At 62.3% G+C, this 27,049-nt stretch overlaps 2 protein-coding genes across 5 annotated transcripts in view; both read left to right on the top strand.

The window, feature by feature from the left end:
- Nucleotides 1-203: 203 nt before the first annotated feature.
- Nucleotides 204-20,885, top strand: LOC112971279 (nuclear receptor ROR-beta-like). Its single transcript, XM_026076513.1, has 11 exons — nucleotides 204-299; nucleotides 15,224-15,359; nucleotides 15,723-15,808; nucleotides 15,909-16,050; nucleotides 16,617-17,030; nucleotides 17,387-17,508; nucleotides 17,861-17,993; nucleotides 19,076-19,183; nucleotides 19,430-19,540; nucleotides 20,072-20,184; nucleotides 20,724-20,885. The coding sequence occupies exons 1-11, from the start codon at nucleotides 204-206 to the stop codon at nucleotides 20,883-20,885; spliced, it is 1,623 nt and encodes a 540-aa protein (XP_025932298.1).
- Nucleotides 20,886-26,932: 6,047 nt separating this feature from the next.
- The window catches only part of SCAMP4 (secretory carrier membrane protein 4), a 20,580-nt gene continuing 20,463 nt past the window's right edge, over nucleotides 26,933-27,049 (top strand). For 3 of the 4 annotated variants that reach the window (XM_026076533.1, XM_026076532.1, XM_026076529.1), the window contains exon 1: nucleotides 26,963-27,004. The gene's annotated coding sequence lies outside the window, so the exon portion shown is untranslated. Of the gene's footprint in view, nucleotides 27,005-27,049 lie in introns of all 4 variants that reach the window. The other variant, XM_026076531.1, reaches the window with a different exon arrangement.

Genomic DNA, 27,049 nt, shown 5'->3' with positions numbered 1-27,049 from the left:
ACAGGCAGTCCGGAAATGTCTTTTCCTCTCTTCCTTTCCAGCCTGGAGAAAACGGGATTCAGGAGAAAGACAGCCCAGAAAACCTAGCAAAAAGGCAGCCCCCGTCATGCGGCTCCCTGGAGGCAGCAGGGTTGTTACGGGAGCGATTTCTGCRGGTGCCTTTCCAGCTCGGAGCGCCRCTCGCCGTTGCAATCCAATAGCCGATGGCGAGCGGCGCCCGGGCGGCGGAAAGTGGGTCAGGCACATTGGACACCATGTGCTTCGCCTCCCCTTTCGCGCTCCTTATCGCAGCCCTGACGGTAAATAAAACGGCCCGTCTCCCCAGCAACGCAGGCGGCCGCGATGCCGCGCCGAGAGCGGAGTCCAAGGTGAGCCGTGCCGTCGGGAACGGGAGCGAGCCTGGAAAGCCGGGCCTGAAATGAGGCGCTCATGGGAAATCGCACGACAAATAACCTGCTCCGAGCATCGTCCCGTGCGACGCGGTTAGCGGGACCTGCCCGGCGGTGGACGCAAGCTGCGACCCCGGCGGTGGCTCCGGCACTTGCTTCCCTCTGTGCCGGGCACCAGCCGCCGGGAAATGCCACCCAGGTCGTGGGGGTACAAAACGGGGGGAAGGCACGTTTCTGGGTGCAACGCTGCCTCTGCAAAAGGCAGTGAGGTTTCCCGAAGCCACGCGCTAATTCGGGCCGAAGCAAAAGGTGCTGAGATGGGAAAACRCCAAAAAAACGGGGATATTTCCTCTCCCCCCCCCAAAAAAAAAGCAAAATGCAACTCTGCAACTCCTGACGATTGGTCAAAACCCTCAGTGAGCTGCTCCATTTGGGGTGGAACAGGAGGTTTTAATCAACGTGGGACACAATGCCGTCAGAGCCCCATCTGAGCAGGCTAACATGGCTCTAATCCGGAGGGGGACCCAGGCGATCCGCGCCTGCCTTTCCCCCCCGGCTCGGGCTTCCAGCATCGCGGGACCACCAGGCACAGCCTGCCCGTCCCTCTGGCCCTGGCGCTGCAAAGCCGGGGAGCAGGTACCCGAAACAGCGTCTCCAGCCAGCTCCCAAAGTTTGGGGCCTGGGGGGGCGACCTGCTCCTTTCCTGGCTCTTCTTGCATCCCTCTGCTCACCCCATCCTCCGGGAATCGCCGGCACACTCGCCCCCGTGGTCCATGGTTGCTGGTCAGGGGGATCCTCAGGGTTGGTGCATCTCCGTGCTGGGCTCCTTCCGCTCCCAAGGGTGGCTGAAAACATCGGAGCTTCCTTGACCCACTGACCCACAAAGCTGAGCTAGCCCGGATCCGGGCACGGCACCCGCCGTGGTCCCGCCGAGCACCCGCCTCCGCCGGCAGCCCCCAGCTGGGACAGGGCACCCGGCAGGGCTGGACCATGCCGATTCCCGCCATCCCTCCCCGGAAGATTAAAGAAAGGTTTAAATAAAGCCGAGCTCTTTGTTTTGTGCTTTCATATCATTTAATGCTCCTCTCCTCACTTGCACTTTAGGGGCACCGGCTAAGCCCTGGGCTTTGCTAAGCCGGGATCATATTAAAAGAACAGAGAGGAAAAGAATTTCTCTGGATAAGCTGCTTGCAGTAACAGAGATGGATTTAAGGAAACGGCTCCCATAGCAATATTATTGCCGGAAGCGCACCCAGCTGGGGGGAAAGCAGCCGGGAGACCTGGGTAGGCAGTGGGAAAGGCCCCGGATCAGTTCCCGACRGGGAGGGATAGTCACCGGCCATCACCGCTTTCATCCTGCACCTTCGGGAAYGGGGGCAGAGGGTCTCGTCCGAGGTCTGGAAATAGGGCCCAGGYGACCGGGGGCTGCCGGCCGCCACGGGGGCTATGGGAGAAACCCGTTTGCCTCTCCGGCGGCTGATGCTCGGAGCAGCAGATGGCTAACCTCGCCTCCGGAGGCCTGGCTTTAAACCTCAGCAAAGTCGTCGTGGGGAAGCGAGCGCTCCGGTTGCTCGTGCAGGAGGGTAAAAGCGTCTCTCCCCTCCCGGAGCCGCCGGCTGCAGTCGTAGGGAGACCCGCTGCAAATCGGGAGCTGCCGAGACGCCCCGGCTCCTCCGTACCCAGCGCCCCAGGGTGAATCCYTCCAAAAGCGCTCCAGAAATTGCTTCCACGGGAGCGTAGGGCGCTGGGAGCAGAGCAGCCAGGGCAGACGTCCCGGGATGTCYGTCGCAGACGGGTCAGACCCGGGAGCTGTGGGATGGGCAATGGGAAGCTCCCTGACTCCCCCTGCACGGAGACGGGCTCAGTCCAGGCTCTCCCATGGGTGTGAGGCCCCCATCCCTGCAGGATTCAGCGTCACCGCTGCCGGACTGCGATTTTGGGATCAAACCCTTGGGCAAAGCCGTGCCTCGCGCTCCACGTGCGGCTGGCACCCCTGGGAGCATCTGCTCCCTGCGACGGGGACCGGCTGCGGGAAGCGAGGCAGGGGGCCGAAGCCCACGGCTCAGCCCTTGGGGCCCCGGCGTTCCCAGGCTCCCGCCAGCCCTTGGAGAGCAGAGCCTGGCCGGGGAGAACCCGAAAATAGGATAAGCCAAACTCCATCCCCCGGGAGCTTTTCTCTCCTCCCCGCCCATCTCTCGCTCTCTCGCTCTCTCCACATTAACGCGTTCACTTTGGCCGAGAGCTTTTCCCGACTGACCTAGTGATCTTTCCTATTTCGGGCACTGGAATTAAGGGATTGCTGGGATTAACTTGCATTAAAGGCCGCAGATCAGCTCTCGAGCAGGACACGCGGGTACGAACATAGCAGGCAGCTCTGAGCACATCACGGCAGCGTGATCCGGAAGCCCGGGGAGGGCCAGGAGCTCTTTCCGGAGCAGAGAAAGCCAAAAGCCGGGTGATGGCTGGAGGCAGCGACCGATGGGGCCAGGCGCTGGCTGCTCTCAGCTCCTGGAGGCAGCATCCCTCCCTTTCTCTCCTCCCGGGAGCTGGGATGGGGGCATTCGTCGTCCCCCCCTACACCGCTTCCCAACGCAGCGTTGAATTAGTTGCGAAGTCCGAGCCCCGGAGTGACCCTGGGGCGTCACGACCTCGCCAGTGCTCAGCCCACCCTCAGGCACCRGGAAGGGACCCAGCCTCCGACCTCCTCCTCCTCCTCCCCGCGCTGGGGCTGCCTCGGGAGCCCGGCCGGATGAAGCTTTTACGGCTCCGATGGAAATTAATTAAAGAGCTTCCTCTCGACCYGGCGCCGTCGGTGGGTCGGGCACGCGGCCGCGCTGGGGGCTCGTCCCGGGTGCCGGAGTGCGCTCAGCCCCGGGCCACGCTGCACCCCAGATCCCGGGGGCACCAGGCCCCTGGGAGCCTTTTGCAGCCAGTGCAATGCTGCCACAATATTTTTGCAAAATAATAATAATAATTTAAAAAAATCCAAATTTGCCAGTTTTCATCCTCCGGGATGGTTTTTTAAGTCCTTTCCCGATGCCGGTGGCTTTTCCAGGTAGGGCTCAGTCACGGGCCGTGGTGGCAGGGACACCCGCGTCCCCTGGCTCCTCCACCAGCCCCGCGACCGCGTTTCCATCCGAGGGCCGGCGATGCCGCCCGCGTCTCCGCTCCCTTCGGGGCCGGCCGGGGTGTCTTCGGGGCCTCCCGCGTCCCTCGGCACCTCGAGCAGGGCAGGTTCCCACGCCGGGAACGGGATGCTGCCGCGGGGACCGGGGCGACGCGGCAGCGTCGCCGAGAAGCAGCGTCGCATGAAAACTTGGAAATTTGTGACTGTTGCTTGGAAGTTCAAAAAAAGGAGGAAGGTTTGGGGGGGGGGGGGAAGAAGCAGCCCGAGAACAAAACTCCTTTGAAGGCATCTGGAGATTAACTCAAGGCCAAGACGGAGGCGCAGAGACTTTTGCAGCAAAACCTCATTAACGCGGCGAGCGGGAGGGGGCTGCGGGAGGCAGGGAAATCTTCTAAGCGAGAGGAAAAACGTTTGATTCAGCAGAAACGAGTGGGGAAAAAAAAGCCCCCTCGCCTTCCCCCCCCCTCCCCCGTTTTCTCTTCTTTTATCTGTCTCGGGAGGATCGGGGCTGAATGTGAAATCTGCCCCCTTTTCTCTTTGCTGTTTATCTCTTAATTACGACGCTGGAGATTCGGCGCTGCCGATCGGAGGCGGCGCTGCCCCGAGCCGGGGGGGGGGGCGAAAGGGGGGCAACCCCCCCCCCCAGGTGTTTGCCTGGGAGCATCTCCACAAACACGGCGCCCCGGGGGCCGAGCCAGCACCGGGTCGAAGGGGGCGGGGGGCAAAACCCGCCGGATTCGGGGAAGGGGCTGCAGCGGCGGCGCCGTGGATGGGCGGCACAAGCAGCGCCCGGAGCCGGGAGCTGCAAAAGCCGCTCCGATGGGCAGCGCCGATAAGCTCGGAGGTGGGCGAAGGCGGCCRGCGAGCGAACGCCGCGCCGGGCCGGAGTGAAAACAAAGCGGAGGATGCTGCGGCAAGCCGCCGTCGCCTAGCGCCTCGGCCCACTAACCTACTTTGAGCGGCGCCGCGGCCAGCGAGGCACCCGGGGGCTGCGATGCTTAGCCGAACATTTTAGTTCCTCCGCGCCTGGCGCCCAGATTCCAGCAGAATTTAGTCGCCCTCGGCACCGGGTGGCCGCAGGGCGCTTCCGTGAGTCCTGCCATGTCTTTAGGCACGGAGAAACCTCGGAAAACCCAAACTTTGGGAGGCGCCGGCGCGGAGCAATGGGAGCGTTTCGGCGCTGGGGGTTGCACGGTCCCGGCGAGCTCCGGGAGGTCCCRGCCACGGTCCCCAACGTGGGGCCGGGCAGGGTGCCAGCCGGCGGGATGATGCTCCGGAGCCGGGTGCCAGCAGGCGGAGAGGTTGGGTTGGGTGCCTGCGAGAGCAAGCGGTGATTCAGGAGGCAACCGGCCRAAAGATGGTGCAATCCCAAATTCCTGCTCGGCTTTCCGTCGGCCGGGGCTTTCGACGGGCGCCGTGGCCTCCGCCTGGTCCTCGGCCGGCGATGCCCCGTGGCACGGCCGGCTCCGGGAGGGGACGCAGGGAAGGATGGGCTGGGAGGGGGGAGAGACCGAACCCCCCTCCGTGGGTGAGGAGGAAGGTGCGAGACCCTCCGGGAGCACGGGGTGAATTTAGGTCGGTGGGATGCAACCAGCCGAGCTGGAAGTCGGCCAGGAGACGCCGGAAAAGGGCAGCTCGGAAGCTATCAGAAGGTTTTTACACTCTTATCGGCTCCGGGGGAACCGCGGCCGAAACGCTCCGTGCCCTCCTCCCGCCGCCGCTTCGTCTGTCCCTCGGCACCGAGCCGCCCCCATCCGCAAGCGGCCGCGCCGCATCCTAGAAACCTCCACGTTTCCGAGCGAGCGAAGCGTTTAGCCGGCTGGGAAAAGCCCGGCTGGTACGGCAGGCTGCGGCTCGGGGTGGCCCGGTTCACCCGCACCGACGCGCGTCGGTGCCGGCGAGGTCGGGGCGGCGCGTCCCGGCGGCGAAGGGTTAACGAGATGTGCCGGGATGGGCGCGGGCGGCACGTCGGAGGCCGCGGGGGCCGCGACGCGGACGCGGGCCGCTGCGTGGGTAAAGGCGTTGCTCATCCGGGAAGGTGTGGTGAGCACAGTTATGTAACCTCATAGTTTTGCCGGGTGCCTTGGCACCTGGGAGGGTGTTTCTCCCCCCCCCCAACCCCCCCTCCCCCCCCCCTGCCCCCCCCACAACTGCGGCAATCACGGCCTCGGCGAGCCGGCCGGTGACCGGCTTCCAGCAGGAGCGAGTTCGCCCGGCCCGGCCTCCCGCCTTGCCCTGCGCGGTCACTTCGGCGCTCCGAGTCTCAGTTTCCCCATCTGCGAAATGGGGCTAATGACGCTGACCTCCTTCGGGCAGCGCCCGTGACCTCGAGGGACGGGCAGCGGCCGTGGCGGCAGCACGCCGCCAGCACCCGGGGTGGGGGGAGACCCCCGCCGCGGCATCCGGAGCGCGGCCCAAGCCGCCTCRGAGAGAGCCCTGTTTCCCGGGATGGGATGTCCGGGGCGTTTCGGGGAGCCCTCGGCCCAGGGGACGGTTTTGCAGAGCCTCGGTGGAAGTGGCGCCTATAAACACCGAGGCAACGTGTCGCCCCGCATCCCCGTCCGTGTGTCCATCCATGCGGAGCGAGGCGGGAGGAGGAGGAGGGGCGAAGGCAGRGAGGAAGGGGGGAATCGGGCCGGCGTGAGCGGCGAATCCCTTCCCGTTTGCCGCCAGCGAAATCATGGCGGACGGCAGCATCGGAGCGCGGCGGACGGCTCTGCTCCCCGCACCCGGCGGCGGAGCCACGGTGCCTCCACCCGGGGTGGGATGGACGTGGGGACTAAACCCTCTTCAGCCATATTTAAGCACGTGCTTAAGCTTATCTCAGCGCCCGTGGGGGGCTGCTGCTGGGGGGCACCAGGGAAGGAAAGGATGTTTTTCCCAGCTGTGGAAATCCCTTTCCCTTTTCCCTTCTTCCGCTTGCATTTTGCTCCGCCGCAGCGCCAGCTCCAAAGCCACCGGTGAGGTTTTGCTCAGCTCCAGCAAATTCGGCTCTCGGCTCCTCCTGCTCCTGCCGGCTCCTGGGGAATAATTTGTTCATCCCTCCGAAAAGCTCGGAGCAAAGAGGAATGCCGAGATGTGGTGTGAATCCCCCCCMCCCCCCGGCGAGGGTCTGCCGGAGCAGGGCATGGATCCCGCCCATGACTCCCTTGATCCCATCTCTTGGCACGCCGCAGGTCCCCAGGCCGGTCCCGCCATTCCTGGGGTCCATGTGCCTTGGAGCACCCCGTTATCCAGGGCATGAGCCAGGACTCGAAGCCCTCCGTGTGCATCACGGCACGAAGGACATGAGCAGGACGCAGGTGGCCGAGGCCGTGATGGGTCACCACCATCTCAAAYGCTTCCCGCTTATCCAGACTGTCCCCTCGGACCATGGTGTCCGTAACGTGGCCTGGGGCCCGATGTGACGTCCCCAGGGCCACGGCCGGGCTGACACCTTGGAAAAGCACAACGCGGGGCTGGTGCAAGGGCTGCTGCTAGTGGAAACGATCCGGTGCCTGAAGGCAGGTGGAGCTGGGATGCGGTGGGGCGGCTCAAACAACAGGTTGGGCAGATGTTCGGCTGTTCTTAGCACCCAAACTTTACGTACACCCTTGGGCCCAGGCAACGCAACAGGCTCCGTCTGTCACCTTTGAGTCCGGACCCGGACAACCCCCCCCCGGTGCTACAGCAAAGGGGGATTTTGGCAACGCGCCACGTTGGCACCTTCACCGAGGACCCAGGTCCCCGCCCGCGGGCACCCGTCCCGCGCGCCAAGCACAGCACCCCGGGGTGGGCGCTGCAGGGAGGCGGGCAGGGACGGCGAGGCCGTACGGCGAACGGCGTGAAGCAACCAGGCCCGGTGATTCAGCGGGACGCGCAGCCCTCCCCGTGCCTGGGCGAGGCGCGCTGGGACGGCGGCGGGTGCCACGGCCCTCCCACGGGCGGGCGGCACCGGGCAAGCGAGCGGCGCCTTGCGGCCTGCGCCCGGCGCCCCGTAGGCCTAATGCGCAGCACCTCGCACCCCGCGAGCGGCGCCGGTGCTGAGCACCCTGTGTGCGGCGCCTGGCACGCTGCCTGCGGGGCCGAGCGCCCAGGGTGCAGCACCCAGCGTGAAGCGCCGAGCACCCTGCGGGCAGCGCCGGTGCCCCCTTGTGCAGCGCCGAGCACCCCACGGGCAGCGCCGGTGCCCCCTTGTGCAGTGCCGAGCACCCCGCAGGCAGCACCCGGTCCCCCCTTGTGCAGCGCCGAGCACCCCGCGGGCAGCGCCCGGTCTCCCCTTGTGCAGCGCCGAGCACCCCGCGGGCAGCGCCGGTGCCCCCTTGTGCAGCGCCGAGCGCCCCGTGCGCGGGTTCGAGCCCGGCGGCCGCACGAAGCCGGGGCAGGGCCCGACCGGGCACCCGGGAGGTGGCGGCGGGGGAGGAGGAGGAGGAGGAGGATGGGGGGGGAGGAAGGGGAGGAGGCGGAGCTTGGAGTGAAACCGATTTGGGGGGGCGGGGCCGGCGGCGGGCTCGTCATGTGAACGGCCACATGTTCGGGCAGAAGTGGGTCAGCGGCGCCGCGGAGGGGCAGGTGCCAGAGCCGCCCGGTGCCTCCCGGTGCTGCCCGGTGCCTCCCGGTGCCGCCGCCCGCCGCCGCGTCCTGCTGCGCTGCGCTGCGCTCCGGGGCCGCGGCGCTGCCGGGACCGCGACCGCGACCGGGACCGCGACCGGGGCCACCCGCTGCCGGACGCCGCCGCCCGCTCCCATGAGCTCCCCGGCGCGGTGCTGATCGCCGCCAGCCACGATGCGAGGTGAGCGCCGGGGCTCTGCCCGCTGCGAAAGTTGTCCCGGCAGGGGGGACAGGAGGACGCCTCCCTTGCAGGGGGGGGACAGGGGCACCCCGACAGCTGCCCCGCCGGGGGGGGGCACAGGGACACCCCCTGTCTGCCCCGCTCTCGCTCCTCTCCGGCTCCCTTCCTTATCGGGAATCAAATCCGCGTTTATTCTGCTGCGTTTTCGATGCCGGCTTAGACCCCACTTAAGCTTTTCCTCGCCCTAAACCCCTTAATCTCCTTTTCAATATATTGCTCCCTCTACGATTTGATTCTTTTTTTTCTTTCCTTTCCTTCCCCCCCCCCCCCCGCGGTGGTGGTTGCGGATTTGCGGGCGGCTTTGGGGAGGGAAGGAGGAGGGAAGGAGGGAGCCACTTTCGGAGCAAGTTGTTTCCTGCAGGGAAAGGAGACAGAGCCCGAGCCGTAATGTCAGGCTGCTCTTCTCCAACCGGTCCAGGTGATCGCGTGCGAGCCGGTCCAAACCCACTGCCTGCGTGATTCGTTCTTTTATTTAGTCAGTTAGTTTTGCCCGAATATCTGTCGTTAAACACGGTTCCTAGTTTTATCCCGTTTTTTTTTATCGAAGGTGACAAATTGGGGGGGGGGGGCGTGGGAACGGTCCTGCGRGATGGAGACGGCGGGCACCGACGCTGGTCCCGGTGACGCAGTGGCTTTCGGTGCGCCCTTCCGCATTGGAGCCGCTCGGAGTGTGACCGTGACATTACACGATTAGGGTTTTTKGGKTTTTTTTTTCCCCCCCTTTAAAACGGTTTTGAGTTTTTCGCCTTGCCTGAGCGTTTCGGCTCCCCTGGCATCTGCTCGAGGAGTTGTTTGAAGTTCTAGCGTGTCTGTGCGCATGTCTATCTATACGTGCCAGCGCCTATATGGATATACGTCCCCGGGTTGGAGCTCCTCGGCGCGCGCGGCGCCCTGGTTTTTCTCGCCGCCGCRGGGGGGGCTGCGGCCGCGTTCGCCCCGCGCTTGTGTAACGGTGACGGCGACGGCTGGGGCAGGGCGAGGAGCGGTGGAGCCCACCGCCTCTCCCTCGCCTCCGCGCGACGTCCCCAGGTATCGCCTTTATTAATAGGGAGCGAAGCATTAACGCCCTGCTAATTAATAACGACACCTGGCTCTTGCGTAGCGCTCGCCTAACCAGTGCCCGGCTCGACGCTGAGCTTAATTAGCAGCTAGGCGAAGTTTGCCTCTTTTTTAATCCTGCATTGCTGGTGGCTCTGTCCCGTGCCAGCTTTAATCGAAGGCCAAATAACCGGTCGGCGCCCGCGGTGGTGGYGTTTTACCCCCCCGGGAGTGTATTTTTTTTTCCCCGCGGTTCCGCCGTCGCCAACCGAACCCCGAGYGCCGGCTGGCGACGCCGAATCGATTCGCTCCGAGTTCGCCTTCCCGGGGGCCGCTTTCCCGCTCCGCCCCGGCGGGTCCGGTTAGCGCTCGGCTCGCCCCCCCCCCGGGCGCGGAGGTTCGCCTTGTGTAATCCTCTCGGGTTTAGAGCCCTGCCGGCCGCTTGTTTTGCAAGCGGCGTGGCGGCGAGCGTGCGGTCGGCTTGGCAGCCGTGCCGAGTTGTCCTAGTGACCTAGATCTGTCATTGGAAAATCAGAAAGGGCGGAGGAGGAGCTTCCGCTCCCGTTTAGACGGGCGCACGGACGCTGGCGCGGGCGAGGAGGCCCCATCCGCCCGCCGGGGCGGAAGGAGAGAGCCGCAAGATTCCCGAAGGGATGCGCGCGGCAGCGCCGGCGTTTGGGATGCTGGTGCAGCGGTCGCTCGTGCGAGCCCCCGCCGGGCCGTTCCCGTGGGAAGTCGTTCCCGCACTCGGTGCCCGTCTTGCGGGCTCGCGCGGCAGCCGGGTGCCGGCAGCAAGGCGGATCCGGGCGCGCGGCCGCGGCCGTGCCGAACGCCGGTCCGCGGGCACACGCCTCTCCGCGGACTGATGCCCCGGGTTTCAGAGTCCAGCCGTGCCCTTAGCACCGAGCCGTGGGGGAAAGTGCCCGACCGACTTGCGATTCCGACACTCCCACTTTCCCCTTGGATCCTTAAATCCCCTACGGCGACAGGCAACCCGAGAACGGCGTTTTCCTCCGTTTTCCAAGCCTTCGCCTTCGTCCCCTCAATCCCACTGTCCCCAAGACATCCTCCCCCAGCCCCGGGGACCGGCCGGGAGTGATCGTGGGGCTCGGGGTGCCCCGGGGCTGGATGAGACCCCGATAACCCCGGGGAGCAGCCCGTGCGGAGGCAGAAAGCGCCGACCTCCGTGCGTCCCTCGCGGGGGAGACGTTCGTCCCCGCGGCCCGGCCGGGAAGACGTCGCGTGCCCACGGGAGCCCCGGCGCATCCCGCTCCCCCGCGGCAGCGCGCTTCCCGTCAAACTTGGCGGAGGCTATTTAAAGCGCCGTTAACGGCTCAACCGCACGGCGTTTATTGGATGTAGCGAGCGGAGCAGCTCTCAGGGCCTCTATTTAGTCCCCGCGGAGATAATTCCCCCCTCCCCGATTTAGCTTTATGCTTCCCGGCTTAGCCCTTAAACCCTGCCGAGGAACAGCCGGCAAACGCCTCTGGGAGCGGATGCAGCCGGCAACCCCCTGATCCCCCCCCTTTCCTCCAGCCCGATTCTGGCTTCGGCCGCTTGCAGCCGGGCAGCGCCCAGGGCTGAAAATTTCCAAGGAAATCTCTGCCAAGAGCCCGGCTGCCCTGCGCGACGGCGCAGCCCGGGTCGGAGCTCGGCCGAGTTGCATAACTCGTGTTTTCCTTGCCGAGCAGCTCAATCAGCCGTGCCGGAGCGCGGCGCGGTGCCTCCGTCATTAACCTCGCGTCCCCGAGCCCGAACTTTGCCCAGCGAGTTCGGAGCGCGCACCCGGAGCCGCCGAGTTAGCCGGTGCTGAGCGCCGCCGTCCTCAAGCGGCCTCGGCCGGTTAGGAATTAACCGAGCCGGTGCGGCGCCGGAGCAAACGGCGCAGCTGCAATGAGCGGCTCCGGGTGGGGGGAGATCCGCCGGCAGCACCGTCCAAAATTTGGCATCAGCAGGGAGATGCCCGGGGCGCGGGAGGGCGCTGGGCACCCGCCGCGGGTGCCCTGGGGTGCTGCTTTGGGCGCAGCGGCCCTTGTGTGGAGCCGCGGGGCGTTTAGAGGCCGAGCGAGCAGCAGATCTGGCCGGCTGATAATTCCCTTTTATTTTTCTTTCCGATGACAGCCGTACCCGGAGGCCGGCGGCTGCCTTACTGAAACCTAATCAAGGCTAATTAGGCCGGCTCGCCGCGGAGCGGCACGACCGGAGCCGCTAGCAAGGGCTGACGTTTCTCATCCCGCAGCCGGGGCTGCTCCCGGCTGTCGGCCGTGTCTGGAGCCTGCGGATTTGGCTCCCAGGGCTGACGCATCCTTCCGGCCCACGGCGGCTCGTGGGACCGCAAACGTCCTTAAATTAAATGTTGGGAGCGGGGAAGCTAGGGAAGCCGTCACTCGTGGTGGAGGTGGGATGCGGGGATGGAGCGGGGAAGCTGCATTCGCATCCCCGCGTGGACCAGACTGATTCTCCTCTCGCCCGCTCCTCTCCTGGTCGCACCTCTCGCGCGGAGTGTGGCTGCAGCGGATGGCGGTGACGGAGCATCGCGGTGACGGAGCATCGCGGTGCCCTTGGCCAGGCGGCGAGGCAGCTCCGCCACTAATTACCCCTCGCTTCCCCTGCCCGGAGATGCCCCATCCGGCGCCATCGATCCGCAGGCGCCGCGTGGGGCGCAGACCTACTTTCCCAGCAGGGCTGCCGGATAATGAGCCAACGCGCCCAAGGGAGCCGCCTGCCCGGCTCTCGCCGCCGGCGTAGGGACGGCTACGGGGACCGAGACCCTGGGAGTCGTCGCACCCGGCCGTGCCCTGGCGCGAGCTCCGCTTCGGCCAGCGAAGGTCCCGTTCCCGGCGCGACGGGTTTGGACCTGCCCGAGGTTCCCGTGCAGCCCGGGATGCCCCGTTTGCCTCTGGCATCGACATCCCGGATGCTTCTGGCTACCCAAACCYTCGCGCTGCCCTCGGAGAAGCTCCGAGCGCTTTGCGAAGATGCGCCAAAGCCGAGCGCCCAGGTGGCGAAACGCTTCTCGCGCCGGCCCGAACGTGGGATCCTCGCTCCTCTCGCCCGGAGCCGCTAGCCCCCAGCGCGCCCCGCGTCTCCCACCCGCGCCRGCCGCCCGGAGCCTGAGTTCGGGATGCCTGGGAATTACCCCGTGCTGGGAAACGGTGTTGGATTTAGTTAACCCCGGTTCCCCAGGATGGGGAGCGCTAAGGGGGAGCCGGGATGTCGGCGGGGCCGCGGGAACTTTCTGGTCCGAGTGGGGCGCTGAGATTTATGGAGCGCCGCCACCGCGAGGGAGAGCCGGGGCGAGCGGCCGCCGGGAGCCCGGCAGGCGCCCGAGGAGCCCGCCCGGATTCRGGCTGAGAGCAGGGACATTGGCCCGGGGGGGAGGAGGAGGAAAAGGAGGCGAGGATGGCATCGGATGGGTGCCAAGCCCGTCCCCGCGCGGGGCGGCTCCCGCTGCACCGAAACCCGGCAAGCCGCCTGCCCACCGCGGCCCGTTCGGGAAGAGCCGCCGCCGGGGGCTGCCAGCCCCCTCCTCGGCGYGGGAAGAAGGGACGTGGGGGCAAGCCGGGCCCGGAGGGACCGCGAGCAAGCACCCACCGCGGTTTCGGGAATGACCCGGGCAGCTCGGGGCATCGCCGCGACGGGGACCGAACCCCCCCCACCGCAGCCGGCGGCACGGACCCTTCCCGGGGCTGCGGGAAGGGTTAACGGGGCCGGAGCGGCCGGCGTTGGTTACGCAAGGCTGGCGTTAAGCGATATCGGAGCGGAAAGTGTGTCAGTAGGGCAGGAGCGCGGGGCCGAGCGCCGGGCCGCGGCGCCGATGACGGCCGGCGCGCTCGGGCCCCCGCGTGCCGCTTATATAAGCGCCGCGGCCGCCGCCAGCGGGCCGGGCGTCGGGCGAGCCGTGTTTACAGTGGGAGGAGAGCAAATACCGCGGCGAGGACTTTTTAATTGCCGCCCGCGCTGCTTTATTTATTTCTTTTCAGCCCTTTGAGCCCTTTGGCTTTTTTCCCGGTGGGAGGTTTTTCCGCTTCCCCCACGCGCGCTGCCGTGCAAAGCCTTTTTCCAGCGTCCGGTGGCACCGCACCGCGGGGAAACTGAGGCAGGGGACGAGCTCAGCCCTGGCTGGGGCCGGGAGGGTCCCTGCGCCGCAGCTCCTCGCCCCTGACCCTGGCGCCTGGGGGACGCCGGGGCTGGAAGGAGGCACCCGAGCGTGCGGCGATTCGGGGCCGAGATGCGCTTGGGCAAGGGAACGACCCCGGTTTTGCCTTTCGGAGAGGCGCCGGCCGGAGCCCGGTGCCAGTTTCCCGCGGCCGTGCCGAGCCCTCGCCGTGATTCAGCGCGAAGTTACGCCCAGAGCAGCAATTAAAAGCTGTTCTCGGCTTTAATTGCCCTAAAGCCGGAGTTAAGGCCGTATCTCCACGTCAGTCACTGGGGCCGAGCTCTTATTAGACTGTCAGGTGCTCTTCGTTAGCACATACTTATTACCGGGGTGCAATATTCCCAATTAGAGCCTGAAGAGGCTCCTGGCATGGAAATAATCAGTCACGGGCTTGCTTTCCTTTTTTTTCTTGCTTTACAACCTTTTGAATGGTGCAAGTTAATGCCCAGCTCCAAAACACCGAGGCCGGGAGCGCGTTTCCCTAAATAACCTTAACTCTGCCCAACAGCCCGCTTCTCCGAGGGTATCGCCGGCTGGACACGTGGGCATCTCGTCCCCGGTGCCCTGGGCGAAACGATCCTGCCGGGCGTCCGGGGATGCTCCCCGGGTGCTGCTCCCGCTCCCAACCAGCGGCTTTCCAAGGGGCTGGAGGGGTTTTCGGGGAGGACGTGCCGGGAGACGGCACCGCGGTTGACCGCGGCTCGGCTGCAGCCTTGGACTCCGGTCGCGGGGCAGCGGCCGGCTCGGCAGGCGCCTTTGGAACCGCCGGCAGCCCGGCTGGGGCGCGAGCGGCTCGGCGGGCAGCGCTGATCCGGGCGGATTTGCTGGGCGGGCGCCGGGCGCGTGCGGCGGGTAATTGCTGGGGGAAGGGAGTATCGGGCTGCGGGCGGCAGGGCGAGGTGACGTCGGAGGATGCATCACCCCGGCATTCCCGGCGGCTGCAATTATGTTGCATAAGGAGCGCGGCTTCCTGCCGGGGGCGGCTCCGGCTCCAGCGCCGGCACCCGCCTCCGGCTGCCCCGGATGGGCACCGAGGCCGGAGGAGCCCGCGGGGGCTTTGRCCGGGCAATGGGAGAGGAACGGCTCTCCGTCGTCTTGCACGGTGCTTTTATTGCAAACGCCCCGTCCCGTGCGCTTCCCTGCCATCCCGGCCTCCTCTTTCCATGCCCAGCTGGATGGCTCTGCCCTTACACAGGGGCCTGGCCCCTCCATGGCTTCGGATTATAATGGGAATGGGAATATAATGAGTGGGAATATGATGGGAATATAATGTGCACACGGGACTGGGCTCCGGGAGCGGGGAGGGAGCTCAGCGGCTCCTGGACCCTCTTTCCCTGTCCGTATCCGAGCCCCGGAGTCACCCAGGGGACTGGGAGTGGGATCCGGCTGGAGCGCTCGGAGTAGGTGGGCAAAAGCCGCTCGTGCCGAGCGAGCCCATCCGAAACGGTCACCGGGTGACGGAGGCAACAGCTGGGAAACCCCAGATTCCCGCGGGCGGCAGCGGCCAGGCTGGGCACCCTGGGGAGCCCTGTGCCGGTGCCGGAGCACCGTGCGGAGGGCAGCCAGCATGGGCCTCTTCCGAAACGCCTTCAGCAAACAGGAGCAGCCGTCCGGGCAGAAGGGAATTACCCGAGCCGGGGATTTGCCCAGGCCCCGGAGATCTTAAACCTTGCGGCCAGATTAGAGGGTGCGGAGATGCTCGGCGGCACGTACGGAGGAGGAGGAGGAGGAGGGCAGAGCCGGCCCGGCCTTCATCCCGGGCAGCTGGGAAAGGAGGAGGCCGAAGCCTCTTAGCGGCTCAGCGCAGCCGGGGAAGCGGATTTGCGGTGCTGCTGGGGGAAGGGAGCCGGGACCCGGAGCCACCGCATCGCTCCCGGGTTTTTAAGTGGGGGCACCCACTCTCCTCCCGCTCCCCGGCCCCCCCAAAACACACGTGCCCGGTGGGAAAAGAGGGGGCCGATCCTGCAAACGGATTCGGCGTGGGATGGGGCACAAATGCGGGGGATCCCGTTGCTTTTATGCCCCGAAAAGGGTTGTTTTGGGGGTAAATTTGCACTTGGGTCGCCGGCGCGCAGGGCTCAGCGCCGCCAGGCCCTTCTGCTTGGGTCCTTCGGCGGAAACCATCGCTAACTGCCTCGTTTTCCCCCGTTTTGTGCGTCCCCCCCCCCCTTTCCGCAGCCCAAATCGAGGTGATCCCCTGCAAGATCTGCGGCGACAAGTCGTCGGGGATTCACTACGGCGTCATCACGTGCGAAGGCTGCAAGGTGAGCGGGGCTCGGCGGGACGAGGCTGCCGCGGGGATCCCCCCCGGCTCTGCCGGGCTCCCTAAAAAAAAAAAAACACCCCCCCCACCGTTCCTCGCAGGGTTTTTTCCGGAGGAGCCAGCAGAACAACGCCAGCTACTCCTGCTCGCGGCAGCGAAACTGCCTCATCGACCGCACCAACCGCAACCGCTGCCAGCACTGCCGCCTGCAGAAATGCCTGGCGCTGGGCATGTCACGGGACGGTGAGTGGTGGCATTGGGGTCCCCCCCCACTGAGCGACRCCGGTTGCCGGAGCCGCTTCCGCTTTGGAGCAGGAGGAAAGGGGGGAAACAGGTGTTTTGGGAATAGCAAGGTCTTTCTCGAGATGGGATTTGCTCTGTGACTGGTTTTGGCCCTGGAAAGGTCGGGTTAAAAAAAAATGTCCGGAGACCTGAAACTTTTCGTTTTGGGGCGTTTGGAAATGTTCCGATTTGGGTGTTTTGGAATAAAAGCCTGCGAACCGTTCCCATCAAAACACGGTGAGCTTAAAGCTGTACGGAAGCGGTTCTGAAGGGGTTAAACGAGAGCTTTTGCGTTTCCTATAGAAAAATTGAAATCGATTCTGCTCGGTTTGACCCAGAATTGCTGCAGGGGGGTGGAGGGGGGGGGTTGCACCCATCCGGGCTTATAAACCCCCGAACGAGGAGCTCCCCCAAGCCGGGACCTGGCGGTTCCCGCGGCCCGTGCCGAGTGGGTTGCCACCGCTCCGGGTTCACCGGGGCAAAGCTCCCCTAATCCGGCTGCTTTTGCCTCCCCCATCCCCGGGCAGCGGTGAAATTCGGCCGCATGTCCAAGAAGCAGCGGGACAGCCTGTACGCCGAGGTGCAGAAGCACCAGCAGAGCCAGGAGCAGGGCGGCGTGCCCAAGGATGAGCCGGAAGCGCTGAGCCGYGTCTACACCACCAGCGTGAGCAGCGGCCTCTCCGACCTGGATGACATCTCCGCCCTGTCGGACGGGCTCCTCTTCGACTTCCCCCTCACCCCGGACGGCGGCAGCGCCTACTACAACCTCGACCTGCTGGCCTCGGCGCAGCCCTCGCCCGACCCGTCCAGCCTGGACGTGGCCGAGGCGGCGCTCATCAAGCAGGAGTCCCTCTACGAGCTGATGCTCGAGCCGGCTCTCCTGGCGCACGGCGCGCTCGAGGGTGGCCAGCTGGCCGCYGACATCTCCGTCCTCGAGATCGGTGAGCGGCCGGACGGGCTCACGCTCGAGCGCGGCGCCGGGTGCAGTCGCGGCCCGCGATCAAGCCGACCGGGGCGGCCTCCGGTTCTTCCCCTCCTCCGGGCTGAGCTCCGAGGCAGCTCGGTGCAGCGGTGGCTGTGCAGAGCTGCCCCTCTACTCATCCCCGCCGGCCTCAGATCCCCGTTACGCCCCGCGGGAACCCCGTTCTCCCACTGACCCCTCCAGTCCTGGGTCCCCGCAGCCCTTGGGGACAGCAGGGGCCACCCAGGCCGGGGGGACGGCATCGGGCGAGCAGGGCTGGCGCCGGCCCCGCGGCTCGGCGGCCCGCTGCCACCGGCCGCTGCTCTCGCCTTGCAGACCGAATCGCCCAGAACGTGGTCAAGTCCCACCTGGAGACGTGCCAGTACACGACGGAGGAGCTCAAGCGGCTGGCGTGGACGCTGTACTCCCCGGAGGAGATCCGCGCCTTGCAGAGCAAGGTGAGAGCCGCCGCCACGGCCCTCGGCGAGGGCCACCCTCCGTCCCTCTGCGGGGACGCACAGGGCCCTGGCATGGCTCCCGGTGCCGAGCCGAGGCAGCGCCGCGGGCAGGGATGAAGGCGAGGAGGATGAGGGGTCCTTGGTGCTTTGGGATGCCACAAAAACCCGCTGTTCGGGCTGGTGGGGGGAGTTTCATGGGCGACGTGCCACGTCCCCATGGGTGGCACAGCACTGGAGAACATCCCCTAGCCCCTTGCCAGCTCCATGCAATGGGGAGATGGGGCGGACAGGGGGCCCGAGGTGGCAGGGGGGGACCGGGGAGCCCAGGGTGACAATCCCACCGTGCTTGCAGAGCTGCGAGGCCGTGTGGCAGCAGTGCTCGCTGCAGATCTCCAACGCCATCCAGTACGTGGTGGAGTTCGCCAAGCGCATCGACGGCTTCATGGAGCTCTGCCAGAACGACCAAATCATCCTCCTCAAAGCCGGTAAGAGCCGGGYGCCCCGCCGTCCCCATCGCTGTCCCCCGCGGATGCCCCGGTATAGAGAGGGATATGGAGATTGGCCTTTTCTCCATGCTCATCCTCAACCCAACGTCACCCGGAAAGCAGGACCAAAATGGGTTTTGGTAAAACCCCCACGTGGGTGAACAGCATTCCCAYGCCAAGGGAGGTTTGCAAATCCCCTTGAAAACTGGCGTTGTTCCCAGGGCGGGGGGAGAAAAAAGCCGTTTTCGATGCTCGTCCTCTTCCCTGAGCAGAAAAAGGGGAAAAATACAGAGAAAAGAAGGAAAATGTTTTGACGTTCCCCCCAAGAGGTGCGAGGTTTGGGGCAGGGCTCGGGGAAATAACGCGTCGAGTCCTGCCTCGCTGCCTTCCCCGGTCCTGGGGGGAGCTGAAGGTTGTTGCAATTGATCTTTTTAAGCATGGGTTTTCCCAATAGCGGAAAGTGCTTTTGCAACGGCACGGAAGTTTTCCTGGGAAACCTCTGCGAGACGTGACATTTTCCTTAAAGCCCTGAGACCCTTGGAAGGAAAACATTGCAGAAACGGGGATTTTTTTTCAGCTGCGGTTTTTATAGGAGCAAAGCAGGGGGGCAGGGGGGCACCCTGGCCATGCCCCTGCCCGGGTGCCACACGCTTGTCCCCGCGTGTCCCCATCCYGGCACAGCGCCGTACCCCCAGCCCAGGGCTGGCCGTTCCTGCCATGCCAGAGTTTAACCAATTTCTTCCTTCTGTGTCTTTTTTTGTTTTTGTTTTTGTTTTCACCCTCTCTCCTCCCTTGGTGCTCCACCGTGACATCGATCRCCCTCCGTTTCTGGATGCTAAATGCCTGGATAATATTTCCGCTTGGCRAAATATTGTGGTCGCAACTGGAAACCTGGGGGGAAAAAAAACAAACAAACCTCAAATTGGATTTATTTCACCAAATGTTTTGCTCTTGGGAATCAACAATTTGGACTTCCAACTTGCACTGGGGGCTTTTTTCTTTCTTCTCTTTGGTCCCGGGACCATGGAAACGCCCTCCGCCCCATCCTCACCTCCCCATCCRCTGTCCCTGTGCTACTCCAGGGTGCCTGGAGGTGCTTCTCATCCGCATGATCCGCGCGTTCAACCCCTTGAACAACACGGTGCTCTTCGAGGGCAAGTACGGCGGCGTGCAGATGTTCAAGTCGCTCGGTAAGGGTTRCTTCGGTCCCTCTCCTTGGGGGCTTTCCTCTCCTTTCGACGCCCAGAYGGGGAGGGGATGGGCTTTGCAGCTCGGTTTCTGCTGCACCACAGCATCTCCATGCCTGGGGACAACCCATGTTTCCCATCTAGTCTAGGAGCCCTGGGTGCCACTGGCATCGCCCGGTGGGTGGGGGGGGGGGGGTGCCTGGCCATGCAGAGCCTTGACGTGCACCTCTCCCCTGTGCCCCCCGTTAGGCTGCGACGACCTCATCAGCGCTGTCTTCGAGCTGGGGAGGAACCTGTGCCGGCTCCAGCTGTCAGACGAAGAGCTCGCCCTCTTCACGGCCGCCGTCCTGCTCTCCCCGGGTGAGTGGGGACGTGGGGGACACGGGTGGCATGCTGCTGCCRCAATGCCCTGAGCCCTGGTYCTGGCYGCGGGTGGGTGTCTGGGAAGAGGCCACCCTTAAATCTCAGTGGGGAGAACTTCCTCAGCAGAMGGTCTAAGTCATTGCCGGGGAAGGAGGGTGAGGAAAATGCATCTAGGTCTTGCCCAGACTCCTCAGCAGGTGCAGGACCTTCGGCTGTGGGCTCCATGCCGTCCACYGGGGAGGTGCCTGAACATCACTCAGGAAAGGGTTGAGGGCAYGGACAGGAGAGGAGCTAGGAAAGTCCAGGGAACCTTAAAACCCACCTGGTGCTGGAGGTCTCAGCGTCCCGACACCAGGGCTGGGACTGGGGAGATGTCAGGCGGTGCAGAGGGCGTGYGGGGTTGATCAGTCGTCCCCAAAAATGTACTGAAGAGCGGGAAGGTCTGTTAAGAGAGTGATGTGCAATGTGCCATGCCAGATGGAGATCCCCTTTGTAGCACTGACTGGGCCATGGCCGGTCTCCCCCTAGATCGCCCTTGGCTGACRGAGTCCAAGAAGGTGCAGAAGCTCCAGGACAAGATCTACATAGCCCTGCAGCACGAGATCCAGAAGAAACACTCCGCTGAGGACAAACTCTCAAAGGTAACAGTGCTGGGTGCGAGCGGTGCGGGGAACCCGGCCAGGGCAGGAGCAGGGTCTTTGTATGCCTGGCTCAAGCTGGGGATGGGGACACCTCTGAAGCTGAGCTGGTGGACAAGTTGTGGGGTGGCTTTCATCTTAGCCATGCATGATGCAGGTAGCTCTACCAGAGCTTGTTCTCCACGCACAGGCATGTCTTGGTGATCCTTAGGACCTGTTGGAGGAGGAGGAGAGTTTCTCCTTCCAAGCACTGAGCATCTCCATGGATTATAGGAGGGGTCTAGACCATGCAGGTGGAGATATCCATGCCCAGGCTGCCTAAATCTAGGGAAATGTCCATTGCTGCCCAGGCACTCCAGTCCCCAGAGCTGCAGCCACTGGTGCTGTGCAGTGACAGTGAGATGATCCAAAACAAAGCGGYTGTGGCCACTGGAGCCCCCCAAATCCACTCCCATGTCTCCAAAGGATGGGCTGTACCAGTGCCAAGCGGGACTGACAAGGAAATGAGTTTTCACTGGCTCCATCTTCTTCTTTCCCTGCAGATGGTTTCCAAGCTGCCCTTGATGAAGACGATTTGCAATCTGCACTTGGACAAGTTGGAGTTTTTCCGGCTCCTGCATCCAGAGACCGCTATGAACTTCCCTCCCCTCTATAAGGAGGTTTTCAATTCAGAGCTTCAGTACAGTGACCCGCAGGAGAGCTAAGGCTCGGGGCGGCCAGCTCCCTTCTAGTTCCCAAAGTTTGGAGACAAACTAAACTTCAGATGTTTGGGGCAGTTTATTTAAATCAAATAATCAAACCCAAGAGAACCTGTGGAGCCGGGGTAGCTCCCAGGCCCCGTTTCCTCGCTGTGGATTGCAATAGTTCTTGAATGTAAAGCACCTTGAAGGAAAAGCAACCTGACTTTGCCATACCAGTGAAATGAATGTGAAATCTCCACTTGGGAGAGGAGATGCTCCTGTAAGTAGTAAGGTACCGACACCTCCCCGAAGTGCACGAACCCCGGCGGAGCACGCACCCCACGCTCGCAGCACAATGCGCGGGGACCTGCAGCCGGACCTCCCTGAGGTCCTGGCTCGCACTGTCCATTTCTGGTCTTTATTTTTACACACACACAAGGCAAAAACATGGGATGAAGAAAGGGCAACGCAGACTTGTCCAGATAGGGGTGAGCCAGACTGGTGGGGGCGGCTTTCTGCTCCTGGCTGGACCCGAGGCAGAAGCTCTGCTTTATTCCTTCTCGCCTGGCGCAGCAAGACCCAGTTGCGTGCCAAGGAGGGAGATCCAGCACTGGATCTCTTTGTGGAGGAGGATGGTGTGAAGGGAAGGAGTCCCAACGCAGCCAGGAGAAGCTTTGCAGGGTCTCCATGCCCTCTGGTGAGCTCTTTGCCCAAAGGCAAGTCCAGCCAAGGCTGCTCGGCCAAGCCGCCCCCTCCCTGCTCTGGCTGGCCGACCGCACCATGTTTCGGAGCAGATTTGGCAGGTCTGCCCACCTCGTGTTTTTTTTCAGGTCTTGAGGGTTTCTCTAAGAGAGGAGCTTTGCCCTTGTGAYTGTGGCCAAATCTCACCTCCTGGCTGCTGCCTCGAGCTGTGTTGGTGCATCAGCTCGGGGCTCAGGAGGACGCACGCTGCTCCCTCGCGTGTCGTCGCAAGCAGCGGTTCTTGGGGATCCAGACTGTTGCACTTAGCTTTTTAGAGACCTTTGAAAATCTTTCCTGTGATCTTGGCATCCCAGAGTAGCTTTTGTGGCCTTTCCTCCTCCCAGCCTAGAGCCAACCCTGCCACCATGTCCTCTCTTCCTGCAGCGGGTCCCATGAGGAGCGCTGTCYTTGCCTCTTCTGCAGGTCGAGTTGGACCCAGGTTTTTCCCTCGAGGAGCTCTTTGGTACTGGTATTTTGGGGTTTATCCTCTATTCAGCAATACCTGGGGGCTTTTTAAGGGGAGAAACTGCCTTTTGGGGCAGGGGGAAGTGAAAGATCCTTATTCCTTGCCCGGGAAGTTGCGGTCTGGTCTGGACCCACTGCTCCAAGCTTGGGAGGCTCAGAAGGAGAAGAAGGGATGGTTTTGTCAGGGGAATGATGCCAGCTCCTTCCCCTGCTGCGATAGCCCGTGGCTGGCTGGCTCGCTCGAGGGATTTGCCCGCCAGGCTCCGCAGATGATTTTTCAGTCCCTGTTCCTGCTCCTCCTGCAACAAATGCCAAAAGCTCCAAGGGAAAAAACCTGCTACGAGGCAGCCCCAATTTCTGCTGACAAAGGGCTAAATCGCCAAGTTCTTTCCCCACTCCGCATTGATTTCTCACGCGTACAACCACATCCTCCAGCAGCTTATACCATCGCCGAGCATAAAGCCAAAACCATCAACTCCCTAATTGCACCCCGTAAACTAAATGAGCAGCTTTATTAGCGATGGCGGTAGATATTCATGCTTTTGTTTAAAAGATCTCCTAGGGGAGAACATGGACCAAACTCATTCAGGGAAGACTCGCCAGGAAGCCGATGGGATTTCTGCGGAGAAAAGCCGAGGCAAAACTCGGAATTCCACTGTTTTCCCAGCGGCTGTGCGCTTTCTGTTTTTGTCCACCACTGTCAGAACTGCTTATCGGAGCATATCAGATTTTGGCAGCCTCCTTTCTTTCCTTGATGTCGTCAGCCCCTGAGCCCCTGTGTCTCCAGAGAAGGCTGCTGACCGTCCCGGTGGCCCGCTACAGTGTTGAGTGCCAATACGTTGTTCTCCGAYGCAGTGTTAGCAGGGGTGGGGATGTGCCGAGCTTGTTTCCCCCACCACCACCACCTTGGATCCTAAAGCTTTACGGAAGTGAAAAGTCAGTATTGCCTTTTTCGTCTCAAGGGTTGTGCCTTTTTTAAAAATCATTTCCAACAGCACCGTTCGCTTCCTGGCTCCTCTTTCCCAGGGGAGACAGGCCTTAGGGAAAAGCACTTGAGATAGTGAATGTGCTTTGCAGAGGGGTCTCGTCTGCCGTTTCTGYGGGAGGGCGGTGATCCCTTTCTCGGTGGAAAGAGCTGCAGGTGTTTTGAAATGTTCGGGGAAAAAAGCACACACCCTTCTTCACATCCTCGGGATTCGCCAGCCAAYATGCACAATGGTACACATCACCGTTTTCATTTCCTTGGCAAAGACACCAAGAAAGCACCTTAAATCAGGAAAAGACTGAGCCCTCGCCACGAGCTGCGTTTCTTTCCTGCTCACAACACAGCATCTCTGTAATGGGAGAGATTTGGGATTCTGAGCAATAAAAGCCCGTGTGGGAATCGAAGGGCGACTGGAAGTATTAGACACTCGTAACTCAACCTGTCGAACGGCAGGAGCCAGCACTTTTAACTTCTCTTTAAAGGAACTGACTTGTCGATGAGATAGATGATTTCTTGGGGGGGGTATAAACTGGTTTTTCACCAGGAGTGGAGTTTGGGCCCTGGTCCGTGGTACCACCGAACAAGAGYGAGTCGTTTCAGGTGCCTGGTTATCTTCGCAGCTGCCCTGCGCAGACCAGGATGGGAACGGCGCGCCAAAGCCCCACAGCACCTGTGCRGGTTTCAGACCAGGCTTTCGGCTTGTCCCCCGGTGCGCTTGTGCCGAGTCACATGGGGCCACAGTGCCGAGGTCCCTTCCTGCACCCACGGCGAGAGCCACCGCTTTCCAGCCCTGGTGCTGCCAGGCGGGACAGGCAGCGGCTCGGCATAAGGAGAAACAGAGTTTTTTAGGGACACGCACCCCGGATGAACGGGTAGAAATGTCCAAGCCTAAAGCCAGTGGGAGTTTCCCACACCTCTGCTCCTGCCTGGCCGCAGCACAGTGCCCAGGACCAAAGCAGGGAGATTTCCTTTCTCCTCTCRACCCGAGCTGCACGCGGCCAGTGGAGCTGATACATCAGAGCCCTGAGACCACAAACTCGTTTAGATGCTCAGTCTCAACGTCTCTGAGAAATGTTTCCATCCCACCAGCCACTAGGCGTTTTGCCGCTTTAATTTAAATGGTAACGAAGTAAAGGTTCCCTTTAGAAGGACSACCTCAGCAGCGAGGGATTGCTCTTTTCCAGATGAAGATTAATTTTGTGTTTGTTTGTTTGCTATGGCAGTTTAGCTAAGTGTGCATTTCCACCTCCAGAACCCTCACACTGTGTATAAAAAAATGGATAAAATATATATAATATATATTCTTGTGAATGTTGGTGCAAAAGAGAAAATATATAAAGTTCCAGTCGGTTTTATGTTATTTTTTATCTATATGAATGAAAGGAAGAAATGGAGAACATTTTTTCCATCTGACACCCCCCACACACACACACCTACCTGTAGATACCAACAGGTTTTATGGAAATGTTTTACTTTTTAGACTTAGGAACATGCTTCTGTTCTCATTGAATGTTCTGTCTTGTAAGATTGTAATTTCTATTTTTTTAAAGAAAAGAAAATAACTAAATAATATAACTTCCTCTTTCAGACCAGTCAGCTAGGAAGGGAGGGCAGGGGAGGGAGAAATGTTTATTTAAGGACAAAAGCTTTGTCTGAATTTTTCATGACATGAAATAAAAAGTAATATAATGTATGGAAGAATAACTTTTTATTGAGGTGTATTCTATAGGCATATAGATGTATATTGCACAAAATTTACAGGAAGAAAAATAAATTCTGTTTTGCAAGGTAAAAAAATAACACTGTTGGAAATAGTGACTGTGATTCCGTATTTTAGCAAAGGGTGAGGCTGGAAGCAAAGCCCTCAGAGTCAGTGAAAGGCCTTGAATTTGCCTGAGCTGGCTCCAGACCAAGCCATAATAGGAGCTATGATCCAGCACAGTATTTACACACAAGGCTAAATTTTAGCTATTTTAAGGTATTATTGGTTCACTTCAATTTAGCACGCACTTACGGACCTTGGTGAGCCAGGGCTGAGCCAGGATTTGTCCCTCGTGGACGTGTGTTGGGGCTTGAGCCCTCCTGAGGACACGGCACGCTGCTGCCATGCATCCTCCACCTGGGGACGCCTGGGGTCTGGGAAAGGGCTTCGTTCGGGAAACCATCGCTGAAACACCACCACCTCTCCATCAGGATGCAGATKGTACCTATGGATATTAAATGCGCAAATCTTATTCCCATTTCTCCCTTAGTTTCCCCTGGAAAGCTCACCTGGATGTGAGCTCCCCCCACTCCCTGTGCAAACCCAAAACAGTCATGTCCCCGGGTGGCAGAAGTTGTCCAAGACGGAGCCGGCAGCGTAAGCTGTCGGGGCTGTGAAGCAGAGTAAAATAATGAAAATGCATCCTGGTATCAGCAGGGTGAGCAAATCCCAGGCTCCCTCCTCGCCAGCTCCCCAGCCGTTGCCACTGTGCAGCTCGTGCGTCTTTGTTCCCACAAATTACGTGTTGCGCAATAAAACCTGGCTGCTGCTCGGAGCCGGGAACAACCAGAAATAGGGCACAGCTCGCGCACCCAGTTTTCACACGCGGGGAGCAGAGACGGGGCRGCTGGGACTGCAATGAACCGCTGCGTCCAGTGCGGGAGTGCGCAGAGGCCAGCCCGAGCTCTGGGAGCCATGGGGATGCATCCGCCCGCAGCTGGCCGGGCTGCTGCGCGTCTATTGGGTTTCGTTAAAAAAAAAAAAAAGTATTTTTCCAGTTGAATCACAGGTGTCTTCATTTTTTTGGAAAAACATTAAAAAAAAAGCTCAGGGAAAGCTGTTTAAAATTTCTTTGCAAAGAGCTATTCTTTCAATAAAACATATTTATGGGGAATTGCCRAGAGGAGCATTTAACACCGGCAGCTCGCAGGAGCCAGCAAAGGAGGGCTTCGCGGGGCACCGTTGCTCCCTGGTGAGCCCCAACACCCTCAGCAAGCGATGGCAGGGCCAGGAAGGCTCCAGGAGCGCGGCTGTCCGGCGAGGGCCGCGGGGCGCAGCGAGGAGAGGCTGCCCAGAGGCCCGGAGCTGCCGTCCTGGGGCTCTGCTTCCCCTCGCGCCTCCCCCCAGTAACCAGCCCGTCGCCCTTGCTGGTGGCCCAGCGTCTCCAGCAGCGCCGGATTTACTGGGGCCGAGTGACCTCTGCTGGTTTACAGCTAAAATATTCCCTGTGTTTTTGCCATCCTTGTAGACAGACAAGAGACAGGAGGCCTGATGCCCCGTCGCAGGCACGTTTCGGGGGCACGGCAGCTCCGGGCAGGGCGGCCTCCCAAGCGGGGCTGGGCAGCCTGCCTAGCGCGTCAGGCCGAGCACACACAACAGGCCCCGAGGCCTCCATTTTAGGGAAATTTAACCCAAATCCGGCCTGTGTGTGTGTGTGAAGGCCTCGGCGTTCGCTTCGCCTGATAGAGGCACCTAGAGGTGTTTATAAGCCACGACCCCAGGGCCTGGGAGGGTTTTTCAAGTGGAGCAGGGCTTATATATCACAGAATTAACGGCATTTCCATAGCTATAGCGTCCAATCGCGAGGATTTCGAGGTGATTTGAACGTTAAACCGTTACCGCCCCGGTCTGCCGGGCCGCAGCGCAGCGGGGCTACTCGCGCCGCGGTGGGGCCCGAGCCACGAGCGCGCGGGAGGCCCCGCGCCCCCGGCTGCCTTTCACACTTCTGTCCCTCTTCGCCCCCCGTAGCCAGTGTTAGGACGCGCCTCAGCCAACACCCCGTCGCCGGCTGGCTCCTCACGTGACGGGCCGAGGGGGCGTGCCTCGGGGTGCGCTGGGAGATGTAGTCCTTCGCCCCCCAGCGGCCGCGGCGGCGGCTCCTGGCGGGACTCTCTTTCCCAGCGTGCCCCGCGGCTGCGCGGAGGGCTCGGGGGAGCGGGGCTCCGGCGGTGGCGGCGGGAGGTGGGCACGGTAAACACCCGCGGCTGCCTCCGCCTGGGCCCGGGTCGCGCCGGG

This window comes from Apteryx rowi, unplaced genomic scaffold (assembly GCF_003343035.1).
Source record: "Apteryx rowi isolate R43461 unplaced genomic scaffold, aptRow1 scaffold_433, whole genome shotgun sequence".
NCBI lineage: Eukaryota > Metazoa > Chordata > Aves > Apterygiformes > Apterygidae > Apteryx > Apteryx rowi.
The sequence above is the reverse complement of the archived record's forward strand: the minus strand, read 5'-3'. Positions and strand labels throughout refer to the sequence as shown.